General features: G+C 43.1%; 1 protein-coding gene across 5 annotated transcripts in view; it reads left to right on the plus strand.

Moving 5' to 3' along the window:
- The window catches only part of CUX1 (cut like homeobox 1), a 226366-nt gene that overhangs the window by 168486 nt on the left and 41302 nt on the right, over positions 1–16578 (plus strand). For 2 of the 5 annotated variants that reach the window (XM_031591837.2, XM_031591839.2), the window contains 4 exons: positions 1258–1359; positions 3359–4185; positions 5520–5685; positions 6299–6355. The exons of 1 other annotated variant lie outside the window; for it this stretch is intronic. In XM_031591837.2, the coding sequence (XP_031447697.2) occupies positions 1258–1359; positions 3359–4185; positions 5520–5685; positions 6299–6355 (1152 nt within the window). The remainder of the gene's footprint in view (positions 1–1257; positions 1360–3358; positions 4186–5519; positions 5686–6298; positions 6356–16578) is intronic. 2 more of the 5 variants (XM_031591838.2, XM_031591841.2) reach the window with 2 other exon arrangements.

Raw genomic sequence — 16578 nt, forward strand, 5'->3', positions numbered from 1 at the left:
GTATAAAACAAACCATGGGTTAGACCAGCACTTTGCTTTTCTAATTCTGCTGCTGCTGTACTAACTTAACCCTGTTTGGATACTTTTCTACTCTCCTCCTTGCTAGATACACAGATAGAGAGATAAGTGGTAGAAGCGGCCCTAAAAATCATTGCATCTACTGAAATGCTCTCTTTGCTGTTTTTATTATTCTAGAGCAGGAAAGTTGCACAATTGTGTGTAATCCAAGATCAGTCGCATTCTGCTTCTGCTCTCAGTTTTCCTTCTTTCTCCTCACGGGGCTTATGTTGACAAATACACTTGAATCAGCTGTTAAATTAGTGTGGTGCTTTCTTTGGTACAGTGTATGAAACGGACTGAACAAAAAGACAGGGGAAGATCAGACCAGTAAAATACCATTAAAATATGAACATTTTGCTTTGTAATAGATCAGCTGCAGAATTTTACTTTTAGCCAGACAAAAATAAAAACCTCAAAACCCCTCAGTTATTTTGATTTCAGTCAGAAATTATGTAGGTCGCTTACAATTGATAATCTGTTAATGAACAATGCTGTAGTTTTTCAGTCTTAGGAATTTTCCCTTCTTTCTCTCCCCATAGTGGTTAAAAGAAAAACAAAGGGAAAAAAAGAGTGAACAAAACACAAGAAATAACTCCTAGCTGGAAAGTACTTCAGATGGCATTGGTGCTTAAATGACTGCTTCTGTTAATGTACCAGCCTCTAGAAAGGCACAAATTAGTTTTGATTTCCTGTATCCAGGTTTTTGAAATCCTGTTCTGATCTGAACATGCACTCATCCTACTTCGCCTGGTAGCTGATGCAGTTTTCAAGGATGGTTTCTGAGCTTCTGTTTTTGTCTTTATTCCTTCCCCCTTCAGTTCTTTTCCCTTCTATTTCCATTCCCCCTCCAAAAAGAAAAGAAAAAAAAAAAAAAAAAAAGGAAAGGGAAGGGAAGTTAAAAATACAGACTTGTGCGTGTTATATTTGAAAATGCATTATGACCACATAGCTCTTCCTCTGGTGATGTTACTGCTCTCATCATTCAGTGCAGCAGGTGAACAGCTTTCATGCAGTGAGGATGTTTTTCCTCTGTTGTATTAAGGGCATTCTTGATGTTGTAGATGTTGGTAAGGGTTTGATGTGAGCTGCTGTCGGGTCATGCTGGCAGCACATTAGTATATACTGCCTGCATTTGTGTTAAAAAAAACAAACAAATAAAAGTTTTCCCAGTGTCATTAGTTTTGTTTTCCTCCTCAGGTAATATAACCACACGAATCCGAACCACAGAGACTGGCTCTGATGAAGCCATCAAATCCATTCTTGAACAAGCCAAAAGGGAGCTGCAAGTACAGAAAACAGGTACAGCCTCATTTTGTCTCTTGCTCCTTTTATTTCAGAATTTAATTAAAACAATTACCATGAGCTTTCTGGTCAGTTAATTATATTCTTAAAACCTTGAATGTAGGTTTAAAGTGCCTTTTAAAATTTCTTTATTTAGTGGAGTGGTTTCTGTCTGTAATGCAGCCCAAGATAAGTTAATACACATCACTGCTTGGCGGGGCCTTCGCTCAGCGCTCTCCCTTTCAGCCCCAGGGACACATGGAGTGAGGGAGCTGAGGGGATCTGCCTGAGTGAAGCTAAAAGGGGAGCCAGCAGTTACCAGAACCTCACTGCCAGCTTGCTGTGGACATTGTGTACTCAAATTATAACACAGGCAAACTCCAGCACAACTTTATTTTTGGTTACAGAATGTAAGGATATAGGCCTTTTTCAGTGATCGAGCTAACAAGCCCAAAAAGAATTTTGTTTTCCAAAAATTTAATTAATGTCTAACATCTCGGCCTGAGATAAGTTTTAATTCTCATTGTATGCTGCCATGTAGTTAATATTTCTGTCCACTCCACAGCTCTCTCGACTTTAAAAGAATTTCCAGTACCTCTAGAGGGCTGGTGCTGAAGTAGACACTACTTTGCAATACTTCTGTTTCATTTTCTTAAAAAATTAATGCTGATTTGCAATTTTGGATAGTCATCTTTCAAATGAAAACTAAGCTAATCTCATGGCAAAATGTAAAATACTAGTTAATACATGATTTAAATGAGTTTATGCCACTAATGATGACGTAGAGAAAAACATGGGCTGTGTGCAGGAAGCTGGAAGCACATTGTTCAGTATCATCTTTTATCTGAGTGTGTTGGACTTCCTTTCTAATGCTAACTCAGCCTCCAAACTCCCTATGAAACCAGTAGGTAACTCAGAAAAGATGGCCTCCCTGTCTTCTCCCACTTCTTAGTTTTTCATGTACCTTACAGGAAGGAAGGTAGGGAGGCAGATCTGGAAATGTTCAGGTGAGGCATATTGCTAGGACAACCTCCCTTCACTTTGCGGTCTCTGTTTGCAGTGTATGGGATTCCCAAGTGCTTCACTTTTCCCATTCTTCATAGAGCAGCTTTCAGAGGAACTGGTTTTCAAACACTGGCATCCTCAGTGGAAAACTTAAACAATGGAAACAGATGCCATTGCAAAGCTTTCATATTCTGCAGAGAGAACTGTACGCCCATGTTCCAGGCTCTGCTCATCCCCTGACTGCTGCAGAACCCCAGTTCACCACTCAATACCTCCTTTAGGTGCTATCTCTTCCAAAAGCACCCATGTCTCCATTCTGGAGGTTTGAATGGGGCACAGAGTGGAGTTGAGGCGTCAGTCTGGTTTTTGTAGAGCTGTTTGTTCCAGTGATTGGAAGCAGGGAATGAGAAAACAGGAAGCAGAAGCAATTTGGGCTCGTCAAATTAAATAATGAAGCCTTTTACTGAACTTCTTGCTTTGTGGTAATTTGTGTGTTTTATTTTTGGAGTTAGAAAGATTCACCTTATTTATACTGTAAGAGGTTATTAATAGGCCACCCAGGTGAACGCAGCTGTGCTCAGCTTTGAGTGCGTTACGATTCATTTGTGGAGATAGAAATGGGAGGTTAAATAAATCTGTGCATAGAATCACAAAATGTTATTGACCAATTGGGGGTGGGAGAAGAAGAGTCGAAGGCTTGATTTTCATTTTATTTGATAATTTTTACAATGGTGGAAAGCATGCAAATGGTAACAGACTTCTGCAGTTGGGTCAGTGTGTACAAACGTCCAGCCCTTTGGCAATGATAAAAATTTTCCAGTGCAGAACTTTGGAAATCTTACCTTACTTTGGAAAGTCAGAATCTTTGCTTAGTGAAAACTCCCTCCTTCCCTCCCTCCCATCCCGAAATTTATTGCAGCCCTTTTTCATACAGGAAAATATTTACAGTAGCGCATGTTGAATATAAAGCATGTTCCTCTGTTGCATTTAGTCTTTTGGTTGTTTTTCATAGCTGAGCCGGCTCAGCCGCCTTCTGCATCTAGCAGTGGCAATTCTGATGATGCTATTCGATCCATTCTGCAACAAGCCCGACGTGAAATGGAGGCACAGCAGGCTGCCCTTGATCCTGCCTTAAAAACAACACCTTTGTCTCAAGCTGACATTTCTATCCTGTCCCCCAAACTAGTATCTACATCTGCAATGTCTTCAGTTTCCAGCTATCCTCCTTTGGCCATATCCCTGAAGAAACATTCATCTGTTACTGATTCCAGTATCTCTGCATTGCAGAACCTCTCTGGGCTCAAAAAGGAGCCGCAGGAGGCGCCTGTTTTAGAGCTTCATGGAATAAGTGATTCTGCCCAGGGTATGTTGAGGCATGTTAAAAATGAGTTGGGACGTGGTGGTGTTTGGAAAGACCATTGGTGGAATACTGTGCAGCATGAGAGAAGAAATACAGCTCTTCCCGAAGATATAAAAGTTGAGGAAGCCAGTGGTGGAAAAGAAAAGGTCAGCAATCAGACTAGGCCAGATCGTAGCCAGCTCCAAGGACCATCTTCTTCAGAGTATTGGAAAGAGTGGCCAAACGCTGAATCTCCGTACTCGCAGAGTTCTGAATTGAGCATGACTGGGGCGAGTCGCAGTGAGACACCACAAAATAGCCCCCTCCCTTCATCCCCTATCGTGTCCTTGTCCAAGCCATCCAAACCTTCAGTTCCTCCTCTGACACCTGAGCAGTATGAGATTTATATGTACCAGGAAGTGGATACGATAGAACTAACGCGGCAGGTCAAAGAAAAGCTAGCAAAGAATGGCATCTGCCAAAGGATCTTTGGGGAAAAGGTAAAGAATTGGTTCTCTTCTTACCCCGGTGTTTTGATGTGCTTTATGCTCAGTGCACAGCTCAGTTTATCACAGCCGTGCCACAGAATGGGTGCACATGTGTTTCATGAAAAAATGTTTGTTTAGGATGTTAAAGGAAAGTGTTAGTTCTCCTGCCTTCTGTGAATTGCACAGATTTTGTACAAAGATTGGTTTCAGTTCCTTGCAATTAGAAATAGGGCCGCTGAGTTTAGAAACATGGAAAGCTGAAGCAGATATTACTGAGACTCAGTATTTCATGCTTAATGTAATGAATTCATGGAATATTTGAGTAATGCCATTGTCGTGACTGGAGAGTCTTAAATTTGTTTTGATTGAAGATTATGAACATGAGAGCATTTTTCCTTTTTTTATTATTATTTGGAAATGTGCACAAGAGTATTTAAACAATGGAAAATCCCTTCCATCTCTTTAGTCTGAAGTCAAAATTCCCAGCCGTGTTGTGTATCTGATGCTGGGCACCTCAGGTGTTTAAGCACACCTGATTACAGATGCAAACTGAGATAGGGAGCACTGAACACGTGGAGCTGCCAGCCCCTGGCCACCAGAAAGCACTTCCAGGCTGTGAGCAGTGGTGGGCATCCAGTGTTCCTGAATGGATCTAATAGTGCCGAAGGAGCTGGCATTGCCCTGTTACATTTCACTAAATGCTAAATGAAAGGCCTGATTATTCGGGGTCATTAAGGATCCTGTGACACTTTCCATTAAGGGTGAATTTTAATCCCTCACCCGTGCTGAGTTCCAGGCAAATGAGTGTTCTGCCTGTCTGAGCCCCTCTTTGCCGTGCACGGCTGTGTCCTTGAGTACTTGCTTACATGGAGCAGCTGCTGCTGCAGGTGAAAACACACATCGTTAGAATTCACACCAAAGAAATGAACCAAATACAGGCCTGGTCTCTGAAGTCCCAATTATTTTCGTTTGAGAACAAAATGCATGACAGTCATGTCCTGTTTTATCTACCTCTGTGTGCTGCTGTGCTGTGTTTTTGCTGTTAGAACCGATGAAAGTGTGTGACAGTATGGAAAGCATGCAAATCTCATACCATCCTTTTGCTGTTTGTACTGCTGCTCCTGCAGGAAAAAAAAAAAAAACAACACAAAACACTCTCCAGAGCAAAGCAGTGGCAAGGGAAAGGCATCTCCATCCCAGTGCACATCCATGTCATTTCCAAGTTTTGTTAATTGTCCACGTTAAAATGACTTGAGCAGCGTAGCAGTAGAGGAAGCTGCAGTGACTTACATTACCCCCTTCAAAGCAAATGTGTTAACGTGCCCTTCTTGGTTGCTTCACTTCAGGTATTGGGGCTGTCCCAAGGAAGTGTCAGTGACATGCTCTCCAGGCCAAAGCCATGGAGTAAATTGACACAAAAAGGCCGAGAACCATTTATTCGTATGCAGCTCTGGTTGAATGGTGAGCTGGGACAGTGTGTCCTGCCCGCACAAGGGCAGCAACAAGGACAAGGTAATTAAAATTCCACTCTGTTGTTTGAGTTGAGGAGGAGATCTTTTTAAGGTTGCAGTGAGCAGGACTTCAGCCATGTGCTGGGAAGGGCCGCACGTGGCCTCGCATCCCAGCCGGCTCCTAGGGGTCTCACTGGGAACGCTTACACAAGGAGCCCTCGTTTCTGCCTAATTGATAAGCAGCTGTTATTGAGTTCCTAATGAGGACGATGTTATGTAGGCATGAATACCACACGTAATTCAAAAAAATTTGGCCAAAGAGCTGGAAAATGTTGCGCGCTGTTTTCTAGTGTTGCACAGGGGACTGTTACTGTTCCTAGGAGAATATTGATTGCTGTCTCAAGAGGTGAGCTAGAACTCAGCTCTGAAGGGGGAATGCTCTGTTGCAATTATGCTTTTATTGTGACTCTCTCTCTTATCCTAATACCCACTGATGCAGAAAGGCCAGGCTAGAGCTTGGCCTCGGTTGTACCCTTATAATGCCACTGACTTCTATGAGCAGTGTGCCCTTGCTGAGCTCAGCTGTTTGCTATTTGTTGAGCTGCTTACTGTTTACTTTGTGGTTTGGCATCTCCTTTTATTGTTCCCTGATTTTCCTCTCCTCTCTTATCTAGTCCTTCACTCTGTGACATCATTACAGGATTCCCTACAGCAGGGATGTGCAAGCTCAGGTAATCAGCTGGTTTCAATGATTTGCTCTGAAATAATTCTCTGTGCTTTTGTTACATTTCTTTGATGCCGAGAGGTTTCTCTTGTTTTGTTGTATCATACAGGAGACCCTTCAATTTTTTTTATTAACCCAGTTAATTCGTCCTTCCCTCCTTGTTGCTATGGCAGATATAGGGAATACACATATTTAGCTGCATATATTAGATGAAGAGACTCCATCTGATCTTAGAGATCCTTAGCTCTGTAGGATTTTTTTACCACAGTTCAGCTTATTAGGCTGACATGTGACAATGGCTGTAAAACAAGCCTTTCGTTTGTAATGCGATCTGCATAGCCCAGCTGGCATATTTTTCCACTTCCATTTGCACAAAATCTGCTTTGTTAATTCGAAGGTGGGGAAAAGCCCACGTTACGTGTTTCTGCTCCGAGCTTCTTTTTGTATTCTGAGCCAGCCTTGTTTCACCCTCCCCTTTCCGTTTGCAAAAAAAGCAGATGTAACAAAGATGAGTGTCAAAGAGAATTGAATTGCTAAAGGTTTTACAACGATGGCCACAGCATAGGAAGGAGCAGAACAGCTGTGTTCCTGCTGTTAGATACCAAACTCTACCCACACAGACTTCTTAGCAATGATCTGCTTCACTCATGGAAACCACTCGGGCTGTTTTGTGCTCCAAAAAAATGCTTGTGCCATGCTCCATGCCCTGTGTGTGAGAGCTGCAGTGTTTCAGGACACAGAGCAGTGTGGGTTAGGTTGTTTTTCCACCTTCCTGCCATTCTGAAGCACTCCTTTTCTGGAGCTTGTTGGGTTTATTCTGAATATCCCAACTGAACTGTTTTTTCTCACTACTGGGAAAATATTTTGCATTCTAAAAGGTTTTACTAGAAGAAAATCTATGATGATATTCAATCCGTGTTCTTTCTTAAAAAGAACAGTTGAAAAACAAATAGATAAAAGCAAAAATATGCCCCTGGAAAAAAAACAAGGCATGAAAACAAAACCAAAATGGGAAAAATTATTTGCAGTCATGGAGCTATTGTTACTCACAGGCAAGCATTTAGCAAACGTGAAAATTTCCTATGACATTTTATATGCTGCTGTTCATTAAGAGTGTGCCATGGACTTCTTTTTGTAGCATCAATACTGCGCAAGAGTAACCGTTATAAATGCCTAAGACAGCATGGAAAATATGAGTAATTAATTATAGCCATTTTAAGAGGAATTTGAAATCAGAGGAGCTGGGAAAAGGCTGCATTGTTATTGCTAATCATCATATTTATGACTAACTGTAATTAGAAAAGATTGAAAGACAAGCCCAGAGCATTAAAATCTGACCACCTTGGGGATCCCCAGGAGGATCACTGGTAGCTGGAAGTGATTTCCTTCAGGAAGTTCAGTTTTGCTGCCGTGATATTTTGCTCCACTCCCACACTCCCCATCTCGTTTGTCAGCTCCTGCCCTTGAGCTCATATTTTGTGACGCGCCGTGTTCCTATCAGCTAATAAAATCATATTATTGATGATCGCTGTCCTTCTTTCCTCAAAGCAAACTTACAAATGAGAAAATGGGTTCGTGCCCTTTTCTTTCTCCTTCCCGATGATTAAAAACAAAATTGTTTTACAAGACCTTCTTTTCTCAGCACCTCTCTGTGTATGGAGGGATGAGGAGGTTGTGACACCGTGCAGAACAAAAGAGCAAAACCGAGATATCTGAATGAGTAATTGGTTATTTTCTTTTATTAGCAGCTCTTCTGTAATTAAACGCACAGCAAATAGTTTGGAAAAGGTAAAAATAATTATGCATTTGTGAAAGATCCTCCACTCCAGGGCAGAAGGGAGAAAAAAAAAAAAAAAAAAAAAGAGCCAGCTACAATTTTCAGGTCTTCAGAGACATTTCCCAGGAAAATCAAGGCAGAAAGGGTTGCATACTTGTAATTTTAAAATAGAAATTAATCAGAACAATTTTAAAATGAGAAAAGGTCTGGAGCCTTTTCCGTGTGTTATAATTGGCTCAGAACTTGTTGAATGCATGAAGGGAAAGAAGTGAAATTAAACTAATACATTCGGTGGCTCCTGAGTGCTGTGCCAAGAAGGTCTTCAGTGTGCGGAGTGTCAACACGCATAGTAACGTCTCCAACTTTTATTAGCTGTGAGTATTTTCATTACTGTTTGGCACCATTATATCAAACCAGCAGGATTTTCTGGATTTCTGACCCAGTTAGTTACGCTTCCAGATCATAAGGTTTTGATTAACACCTCATTCATGAAAATCTGTTCTTTTGTCCGGTACTTTTCCATTGTTACACGTGGACAGATGGACCCATCAGTCTTTTGTGTGCAAGGATGAGTGAAGAAGCATTATATAGATATAATTAGAGATAAAGCAGGCTCATTTTTCTTTTCTGCAAGCTGCATTGGTGAATTCCTTGAAATCAGTCTGTACCAAAATTCCAGCCAGATACATCCGTCCGTGTTCAGTGCTGCGACCTGAGCGAAGGCTTTGGCGATGAGAGGAGCTCCGTGCAAGTTCTGGTGCACGTGTGGTACCACAAAAGTGGTGTCCGTAGCCCAGGTGGCCAAAAATAGTATCACTGTGCCTTTCCTAACATTTCTTCTGTGTATTTCTTTCCACCTAAATGCTCTAATGCCCTTGGGTAAATCTGCCTTTTTAATGATTTATGTGTCAAAAGCATGGACCAAATCACACGGAAAAAAAAAAAAAAAAGTTGAATTAGTGTCACCCAAGTGCATCAGCATTTTTTCAGGATGAATTTGGCCCTTATTTAGTTGCATTACTGATGATGGGGCTGGGTTGGGTTTGGAAGGTAGCCATGTGTCAGGAGAAGGTTTATGTGCTTGGATGTTTTTCTAAATACTTGCACTGTATATAGCCCGTATTGGTTCGTTTTATTTCGGGATCTTATATCTTTAGTGAGCATCTATAAGACATTAAGAAAATGTTTCTATTGCTGTTCATCTCCAAACTACTCCCAGGCAGGCTGAATTCTCATTCTCTTTAGTGCATATCCTCTGTGAAGGACATACACTCTCTATATACTACATTAAAGACTAGCAAATACTCAGCGGGATGAAGACGTGCCTTTTTGGTATGTGTTTCTGTAAGGGTCGTCTTATGACCTAATGTGGAAATCTTCATTTGCCGATACAGCTGCGGGTGATCTCAGGGGATTTTGAATTTCCCTTTTGTTTGTCTTCCTTTCTGGGTATCATCCATCATTCCTAACCTCATGCTGCTTAGCAATGGTAACGCTCATGGGAGTTGAAGAAAGGATTATAGCAGCATAAAATGGGGAGCTAATTAGAGCTCGTTTCAAAATCAGAATCTAGCTTGAGATAATTGTGTATTATCTGGTGATTTTAAAACCCGAGATCTACTGTATTTAGATCAACTCAAATATGCATAAAAGCTTTATTTTCAACATAAAACATTTGTAACAACAGGGAGATTACTTCTTATCATCTCTTGGGAAAGAAATGTGAAAAAAAGTCAGAATGCAATCTATGTTTTCCTGTAGTTATGATGCTAACAGACATATTGGGGCATGATGACGGACCCAGGCATGCCTTATGTTTTTATTTATATACCACTCGTTCCTGTAGCATCTCTCAGCTCAGAAGCTGCCAGGTGGGCAGGAAGTTGCTGTGCACCAGGTAGCTCTTCCTGCTTGTCTGCTGACAGCAGGATGCTGTCACATCTACTGCTCTGAGAGAAATAACGTGCAGAGAGAGCATCTCAGGCTTGCATCCCACATAGGGGATGATTCTGGGATTACCATCCCGACACACACCAAGCTCTGTAGCACATGGAGGTAGTGGAGCATGGGCTGTGGTTTCCTTCTTCGTACTGGTTTTACTGGTTTGTTTTGCTGATGCTTTGGGCTGTGATGGGGGGTCAGGTGGTGGAGTTGGGCACTCAGCACCTGGAGGTGCCACCAGCAGTTGAGCTGGTGGTGCTGCTGGATTTTGCCCAGTGTGAGTTGTGCTTTGCTGGTGAATCGGAAGGAGATTGTTTTGCAGTCATTTTGCAGGCATCCTGAGTGAACAAAATTGTGCATGGCATGAAATGGTTCTGGTTAATGTGGCCTGTAAAATGGGAGAGAAGAGGGATCACGTGGCTCTCTAATAGCTGAGAATTCCTAGGCTGGATAAGTTTTGTCTGATGACCGGTTCTGAGTCTGCGTTCGGTCGAGAAGTTACCTCCTTTTGTGCTGGATGCAGAAGTTAGGAGCTGAACCACAGAACTGGCTGAGCATTGTCTCCATAAGCCCCAAAACACTCGTGTGCACTGGGGAGCTTTCCACATTCTTTGTGTGGGGCTCGAGATTGTGGTGCTGCAGCAGTTGGCCCTGGCTGTCTTGCTTTCAAACCAAGGGATATCAGTTGGCTCCTCATACAGGCAGCTGTTGCAGTCTGTCTGTAGTGCATGTGATCATATTCTGTGCCATTTCTCTGACATTTGGACCATGAAAACCTTCCTGGCAACCTTTCTGGTATCAGTAAAGCTGAGAGAATTGCTGTCAGGGCACCTCACTGGGACCTGGGAACACAGCATGAAGTCAGAGCATCAAGTTAGTTCTTAACATAACGTTGGATGCCATTACTGAGCATCACCTGCTCACTGCTGCCTGTCGCCTGGGTCTGTCCTGCACACGCTGCCTTGCAGCCCTTTGTCCATCAGGGATGCTTGGTGAATAGTTGGGATCTGGGGAAGAATTCCTGTCCTGGTTGCGTTCCTTTCTGCACGCTGAGCCACCCAGTGATTAAACTTGCAGAGGATGACTCCATCCTCATTGTGGTCATAGCTGTACTATTATAAAAGTGCTAACAGAAAATACATAATCATGGAGTGAACGCTATTTTCTAGGCAGATATTCCTTGCGGCTGAATTACAATGACAAAGCACCAACACACTTTTCACATTAATATGGCAAGAGGAGACTCCTGCTGCATTCTGAAGACAAATTTAATTCACTCTGAAGCATGGCTGTGAGTTGGTGGTGTCCGCTTTCGAGAAGTTTCCCAGTCTGGTTGTAAATACGTATTTCCACTTCCCTTTGGTCAAAGCATCAGTCCAAGCATCCTTGCTCTCTGCTCAGGCATTTTTTAAGGAAACCGTGAGTGCTGAATATTAGAGCTCTGTAAGTTCCACTTTCCATCATTTCGTTAATCAACAGGAACAACTTTGTGCACAGGTGGACAGTGACAGGACAAGAGGGAATGGCTTTAAACTAAAAGAGAGGAGATTTCGGTTAGATGTCAGGTGGAAATTCTTTGCTACAAAGATGGCCCTGACACTGCTGCCACAGTCTGTGGGTGCCCCATCCCTGGAGGTGCCCAAGGCTAAGTTGGATGGGATCTTGGGCAGTCTGAGCTGGTGGGGGGCAACCAGCCCATGGCAGGGGGTTGGGGTTGGGTGGGCTGTGAGATCCCTTCCATTCTGTGAGTCTGTTGTTCATTAATTATCGCCTCATTTCATTAATTATTGGTGCATGCTGTTCCCCCCATTGCTCGTTCAGAGGGAAGCAGCCTCTCTGGAAGGGGCCCGTGCCTGCTCTCCTCTTCCTGGGTACATTGGGATCCTCCTGCCGGCTGCCAACCTCAGTGGAGCCGGATGGAAGGCGCAGAGCTGCTACGGTACAAAGCCAAATACAAAAATAACTGGAGCAGCACTGAAAGGCGAGCAGAGCTGTCACAGCCGTGCCACAGCTCCGGGGGGGTCAGGAGCTGGGGCAGTGGCTGGGCTGTGTCCCCGTGGGCTGGCAGCTGCAGGAGAGGTCGGGAGGGCTCTGAAGAGATGGGGCTTTTTGCTGTCGGGAGGCTCTGGCAGCTGGCAGGAGCTCGCTGGTTGTTTATGGGAAGAGGAAATACAGGAGCTGCTGCCAGCAGGATGGAGCTGCTGGGATGGAGCTGCCCTCCCAGGTACCAACCCCACCTGCTGCCCGCTGAGTCACACCGTGCTCCTCTGGGGATGAAAATTGCCTTGCTTTCAATTCAAAGAACAGATAATGGGCTATTTTCCTCCCAAAATACTGAAAAAGAGGTGTGCTGGCAATGAATGTGCAGGTTGTTATTTCCTTTTGATAATGGGGATGGAGCTACAAGGCAGCTGTCTTCTGCACAAAGTAGCTCTGGAACAGGGAAATAAGCAGCCTGTTAGATTCGAACAACAAAATCCTCTTATGATTATAAGGAGTTATGCATTACTTGTATCAAATTGTTCCTAAGAAGGAAAGAAAAAAAATTACCAGAAAATTAATATCTTTTAAGCTACTTTCTAGCCTGTCTTTTGCATTTAAGGGTGCAGCAGAAAGGGAGAAAAACTGACAAGTTTGTCTCACCAAATTTGATAGGTGTTGCAGGTCTTAAAATCTGCCAACGGCCATCCAAAGAAACAGCACAGGAAAGAATCCTGTGGTTATTTGAAATCTGATAGGAAACAGAGGTTGCATTGAAAACAAAATGTATCTGAAATCAAATTTAAATAGCAGTGAAAATAGAACAGTGTCTAATTAATAAGCCTAATGAAAGGAAAAAGTCCAGTGACAATCAGAAGCAAAAAGTAAGCCTGATCTTTAAATATTCGACTTCTACACTTCTTGAAGATACTGCTAATAACAACTTAAAACACTTTTTTTCTCGCCTCTATGAGTCATGCCCTATGGTGTGCTTGAAAAGCGTGATTGTTCCCTAGAATAATCTTTTTGATTCCACTCATTGGCACAGCCTGAGCTTGACAGAACATCCCCGTTTGGTGTCAGCACTCCAGATCCCTCCGACAGGGCTGTCCAAAGGCAGAGAGCTGCTCTGGACCATCATTTTGTCCTGATGAGTTCCTCTCTCCAGCCTTCCCAGTAGGTCATCTGGCCTTGCTGCAGAGCCCAGGCACACTTAGTTCTGTCCCACATGCTCCCTACAGCTTCTGTGGCATCCACCTGTGTGTGTTTGCTTGCCAAAGGGAGGTTGGGATGGGAGCCTTCCCACCTAGCTCTCCCCATCTGGTTCTGCACAAACGAATGAGGTATGGCATTAACTGCCCTGGAACTACAATGGTGCTTTGTATTTGTTTCTCTTTTTTTACCCCCCTGGAACTGGGATCCTAAAAATAGTGCAAGTTTGAACTGGCAGATGTTTCATTTGTCCTTTAGAGAGGACCAAAATTAGCCTCTCATTTGGCACCTAAATAAAGCAGCTTAACTGCCTTTATGCGAACTTTGCAATTACTGTCTATTGAAGTTGCAACATTTTGTTGTGTTTGATGGGGAAAGTCGTTATGTAAGCAATACCAGTACCTAAAAAGCCACCAGACCTTGTAAGAGAGGACGGACAAGCACAACCCCAACTGTTGTTTAAGGCTGGTTGGGTTTGTTTATTTTTTTTCTTATATTTTCTAATATGAGGCAGATGTGCTTTTTTTCTAATGAAGGTTTCATTAAAAAAAAAAAAAAAGGCAAAAGTAACTGGGAAATGCTCAGAGCTGCCTATTGTAAAGGTAGAAAAAAAAACCAAATGAAAGGACAGCAGTGGTTTCTCTCATTTTCAGAGAAAAATCTGCACAGAATGCCTGAAGCTGGGTTAGCAGTGGGACTCCCCAGGGGCAACAGAAAGATGTTATAATCAATTACCACATCATAACACTGATGTATGATAATTACTGAGTGTTCCTCCTGAGATAGTGCAGCATTTGGCTGGGATGCGGCTCTTTCATGGTCCACTGCCTGATTAATATGCAAATAATAGGCTGATTGCATGATGAATGCAGAAAATGAGTTCGCTGATAACGTGAGCACCGAAGCGGGAAGATGATAAATTACTTTTACTGACTGTCCTACATTAAGTACCCTTTCTCAACAATTTTATCACAAATTAAGTAAAGCAGTATGGAGAGATTATGAGGATGTGTAAAATAATGTACCTTAATCGCTTTTATAATATTGTTGCATACAATGTAAATGTCATTTTGTTTCAGTACTTTTGCCAGTACTGCTCCTGAAGAGGAGCGCATTGGGTGCAGCAGTGTTCAGGGTCACTCTTTTAAGGAGTGCTTGCTTTTAAGAGCACTCTGTGGTTGTTAGATGGGACTGCTGGGGAGGGAATCCAGACCTTAGCCTTGGATCCATCCCATAAATGTCTTGCCCATAGCACACTGCTTAGAGGAGGAGATTCAGATAAATGCAGAAAGGGATGCACAGTGCACATAATGTGTTCTGCTTGTCTGGAGCAGACAACAGGTTAAAATCTTAAGGAGGGCATAGAAATACCTCCGTGCTCAGGGTTACCATAGAGAAGGACAGCAAACAGTCAAAAAGATGCAAATACCTGAAAGTGAGTCTGACCACAAGGTCAGCATCAACAAAGACACCAGAACGTGCCGCAGAGCCTCTGCAAGCTCTGCTTTCCAGAAGGTATTGTTGCACGTGTTTATTTTGGTTATACTAAAAATGTAACTGCGGCATGTTGATTGATTGCTTTTGTGACATATTTGTTTTAATATTCAGAAAATCCTGACTAAGGCTTGTGCACACAAGCTGTTTTAATAATAAGGTTATTGAAGGCGTTTTCCAGCAGTTATTGCTAAATATTGACTTCTGACTAAGTTACAGAAACATGGGAAAATCTGCATATTAAATACAGATTAGCAGAACAGAGGAATTTCTTCTGAAGCTGCCACGATTTTGCCCTTAATCATCTAAATTGAAGTCTGATTCTGTTTTATAAAGGTTGGTTTTAGTTGTTAAGGAACATGAAAACTCACCATTCAGCAGTTTTCAGTGCAAAAACTGTACCTCAGGAACCTATGCACAAGATGGCATTTGAGGAAACTCTCCCTGCATGCTTGCTGTGCTGTTTACCTCTTCCATAGACATCCCTTAGACTGGAAAAGGCTTTGGGGCTCCTGGGCTGACCTGAGAGTTGGCCTGATGATGTTTCTGCCCAGAGAGCTGCGGGTGCCACATCCCAGGTTGCAGGTTAGGTTGGACACGGGGGGCATCCAGCCCCCGGCAGGGGTTGGAACTAGATAATCTCTGAGGTCCCTTCCAACCCAAGCCATTCTGTGATTCTGTGCCTGTTTAATTAAGTTGCATCTTTCTGCACAGGATCCCTGATATCTGCATGTCCCAGCTGCCCTGCATAGCGGGCTGTACCTGCACACACATTGTGCAGCCCACACCTTTCAGCTTACAAGGCATCGTGCATCAGCCGGGCACGGCACCTCTCTAGTGGGGTTTGGGTGTGAGGCAGCACCTCAAGACTGCCTGTGGGCAGCTGGTGGTGCATTTATTGAGAGGAGAATCCGTCACCTGGCTTCACTGAGAACTTCTGCCTGTCCAACTGCCAGGCTGCCAACCCTGTGCTGAACTTCACATTGCTCTAACTCCTGCTTTCTGCTGCTTTCTGAAATGGCTAACATCTTTTTTTTTAGTATGGGCATAGAGATAACGTAATTATAGAACATGCAACATAGAATTGCTGCAACATCCCGCAGTCCTTCAACAGTGCAGGATTTTCAGGTACTTTTAACACCCAGCCTTGCTCATCCAGCTAGTTCTGTGTGCTTGTCTTTAACATCTGTATAATTCTACTCCTGTGCAGGACAGGGACCTTTGTTGATCTCGTTCCCTCAGTGATCCTGCAGTTACCCATGCTGGTTCCTCCCCTCTTGGTGCAGACATGCAGACCTCTGTGTGCCTCCCTCAAGGGTTTTTCCTTTGATCCCTCCTCCAGCCACGTGAAATTTCCCCAAGCCAAAACCCAAAATAACATTTTCCCCAAAGTTAAAACATTTGTGAAACAAACAAACAAAGTCCCCAGGGTCGCAGTGGGAATCTGTAACCGTAGCTGTGGTAAGCACTTGCTGCAGTATGGCTGTGCATACCTACATGCATGGTATCTTTCTGTGTGCATGCTGCAGGGAGCTTCCCATGCTCCCTATGTATAGCTGGGGGAATTTATAACTCTGGGGAGGATCATATTTTTGTAAGCCACATTAATTTGCACACTGTAGATAGGCAAGACTGATGCACTTAAAATAAATCCCCCTAAAACGCTACCTGTGAGAAAGAGTTCAGCATTCAGGGATGTTTTTGTTTAATTAGTCAGAAGAGGGATGTATTGCAGCGTTGCTCCACAAATGCTGATCTGATTTATTAGAGAGCAAACCTGTGCTCTGTTAATGGGAAGAGCTGTTGTGTGCTTTACAAGGGTTACC

The sequence above is a fragment of the Phasianus colchicus genome, chromosome 21 (assembly GCF_987193195.1).
Source record: "Phasianus colchicus chromosome 21, bPhaCol1.hap1.1, whole genome shotgun sequence".
NCBI lineage: Eukaryota > Metazoa > Chordata > Aves > Galliformes > Phasianidae > Phasianus > Phasianus colchicus.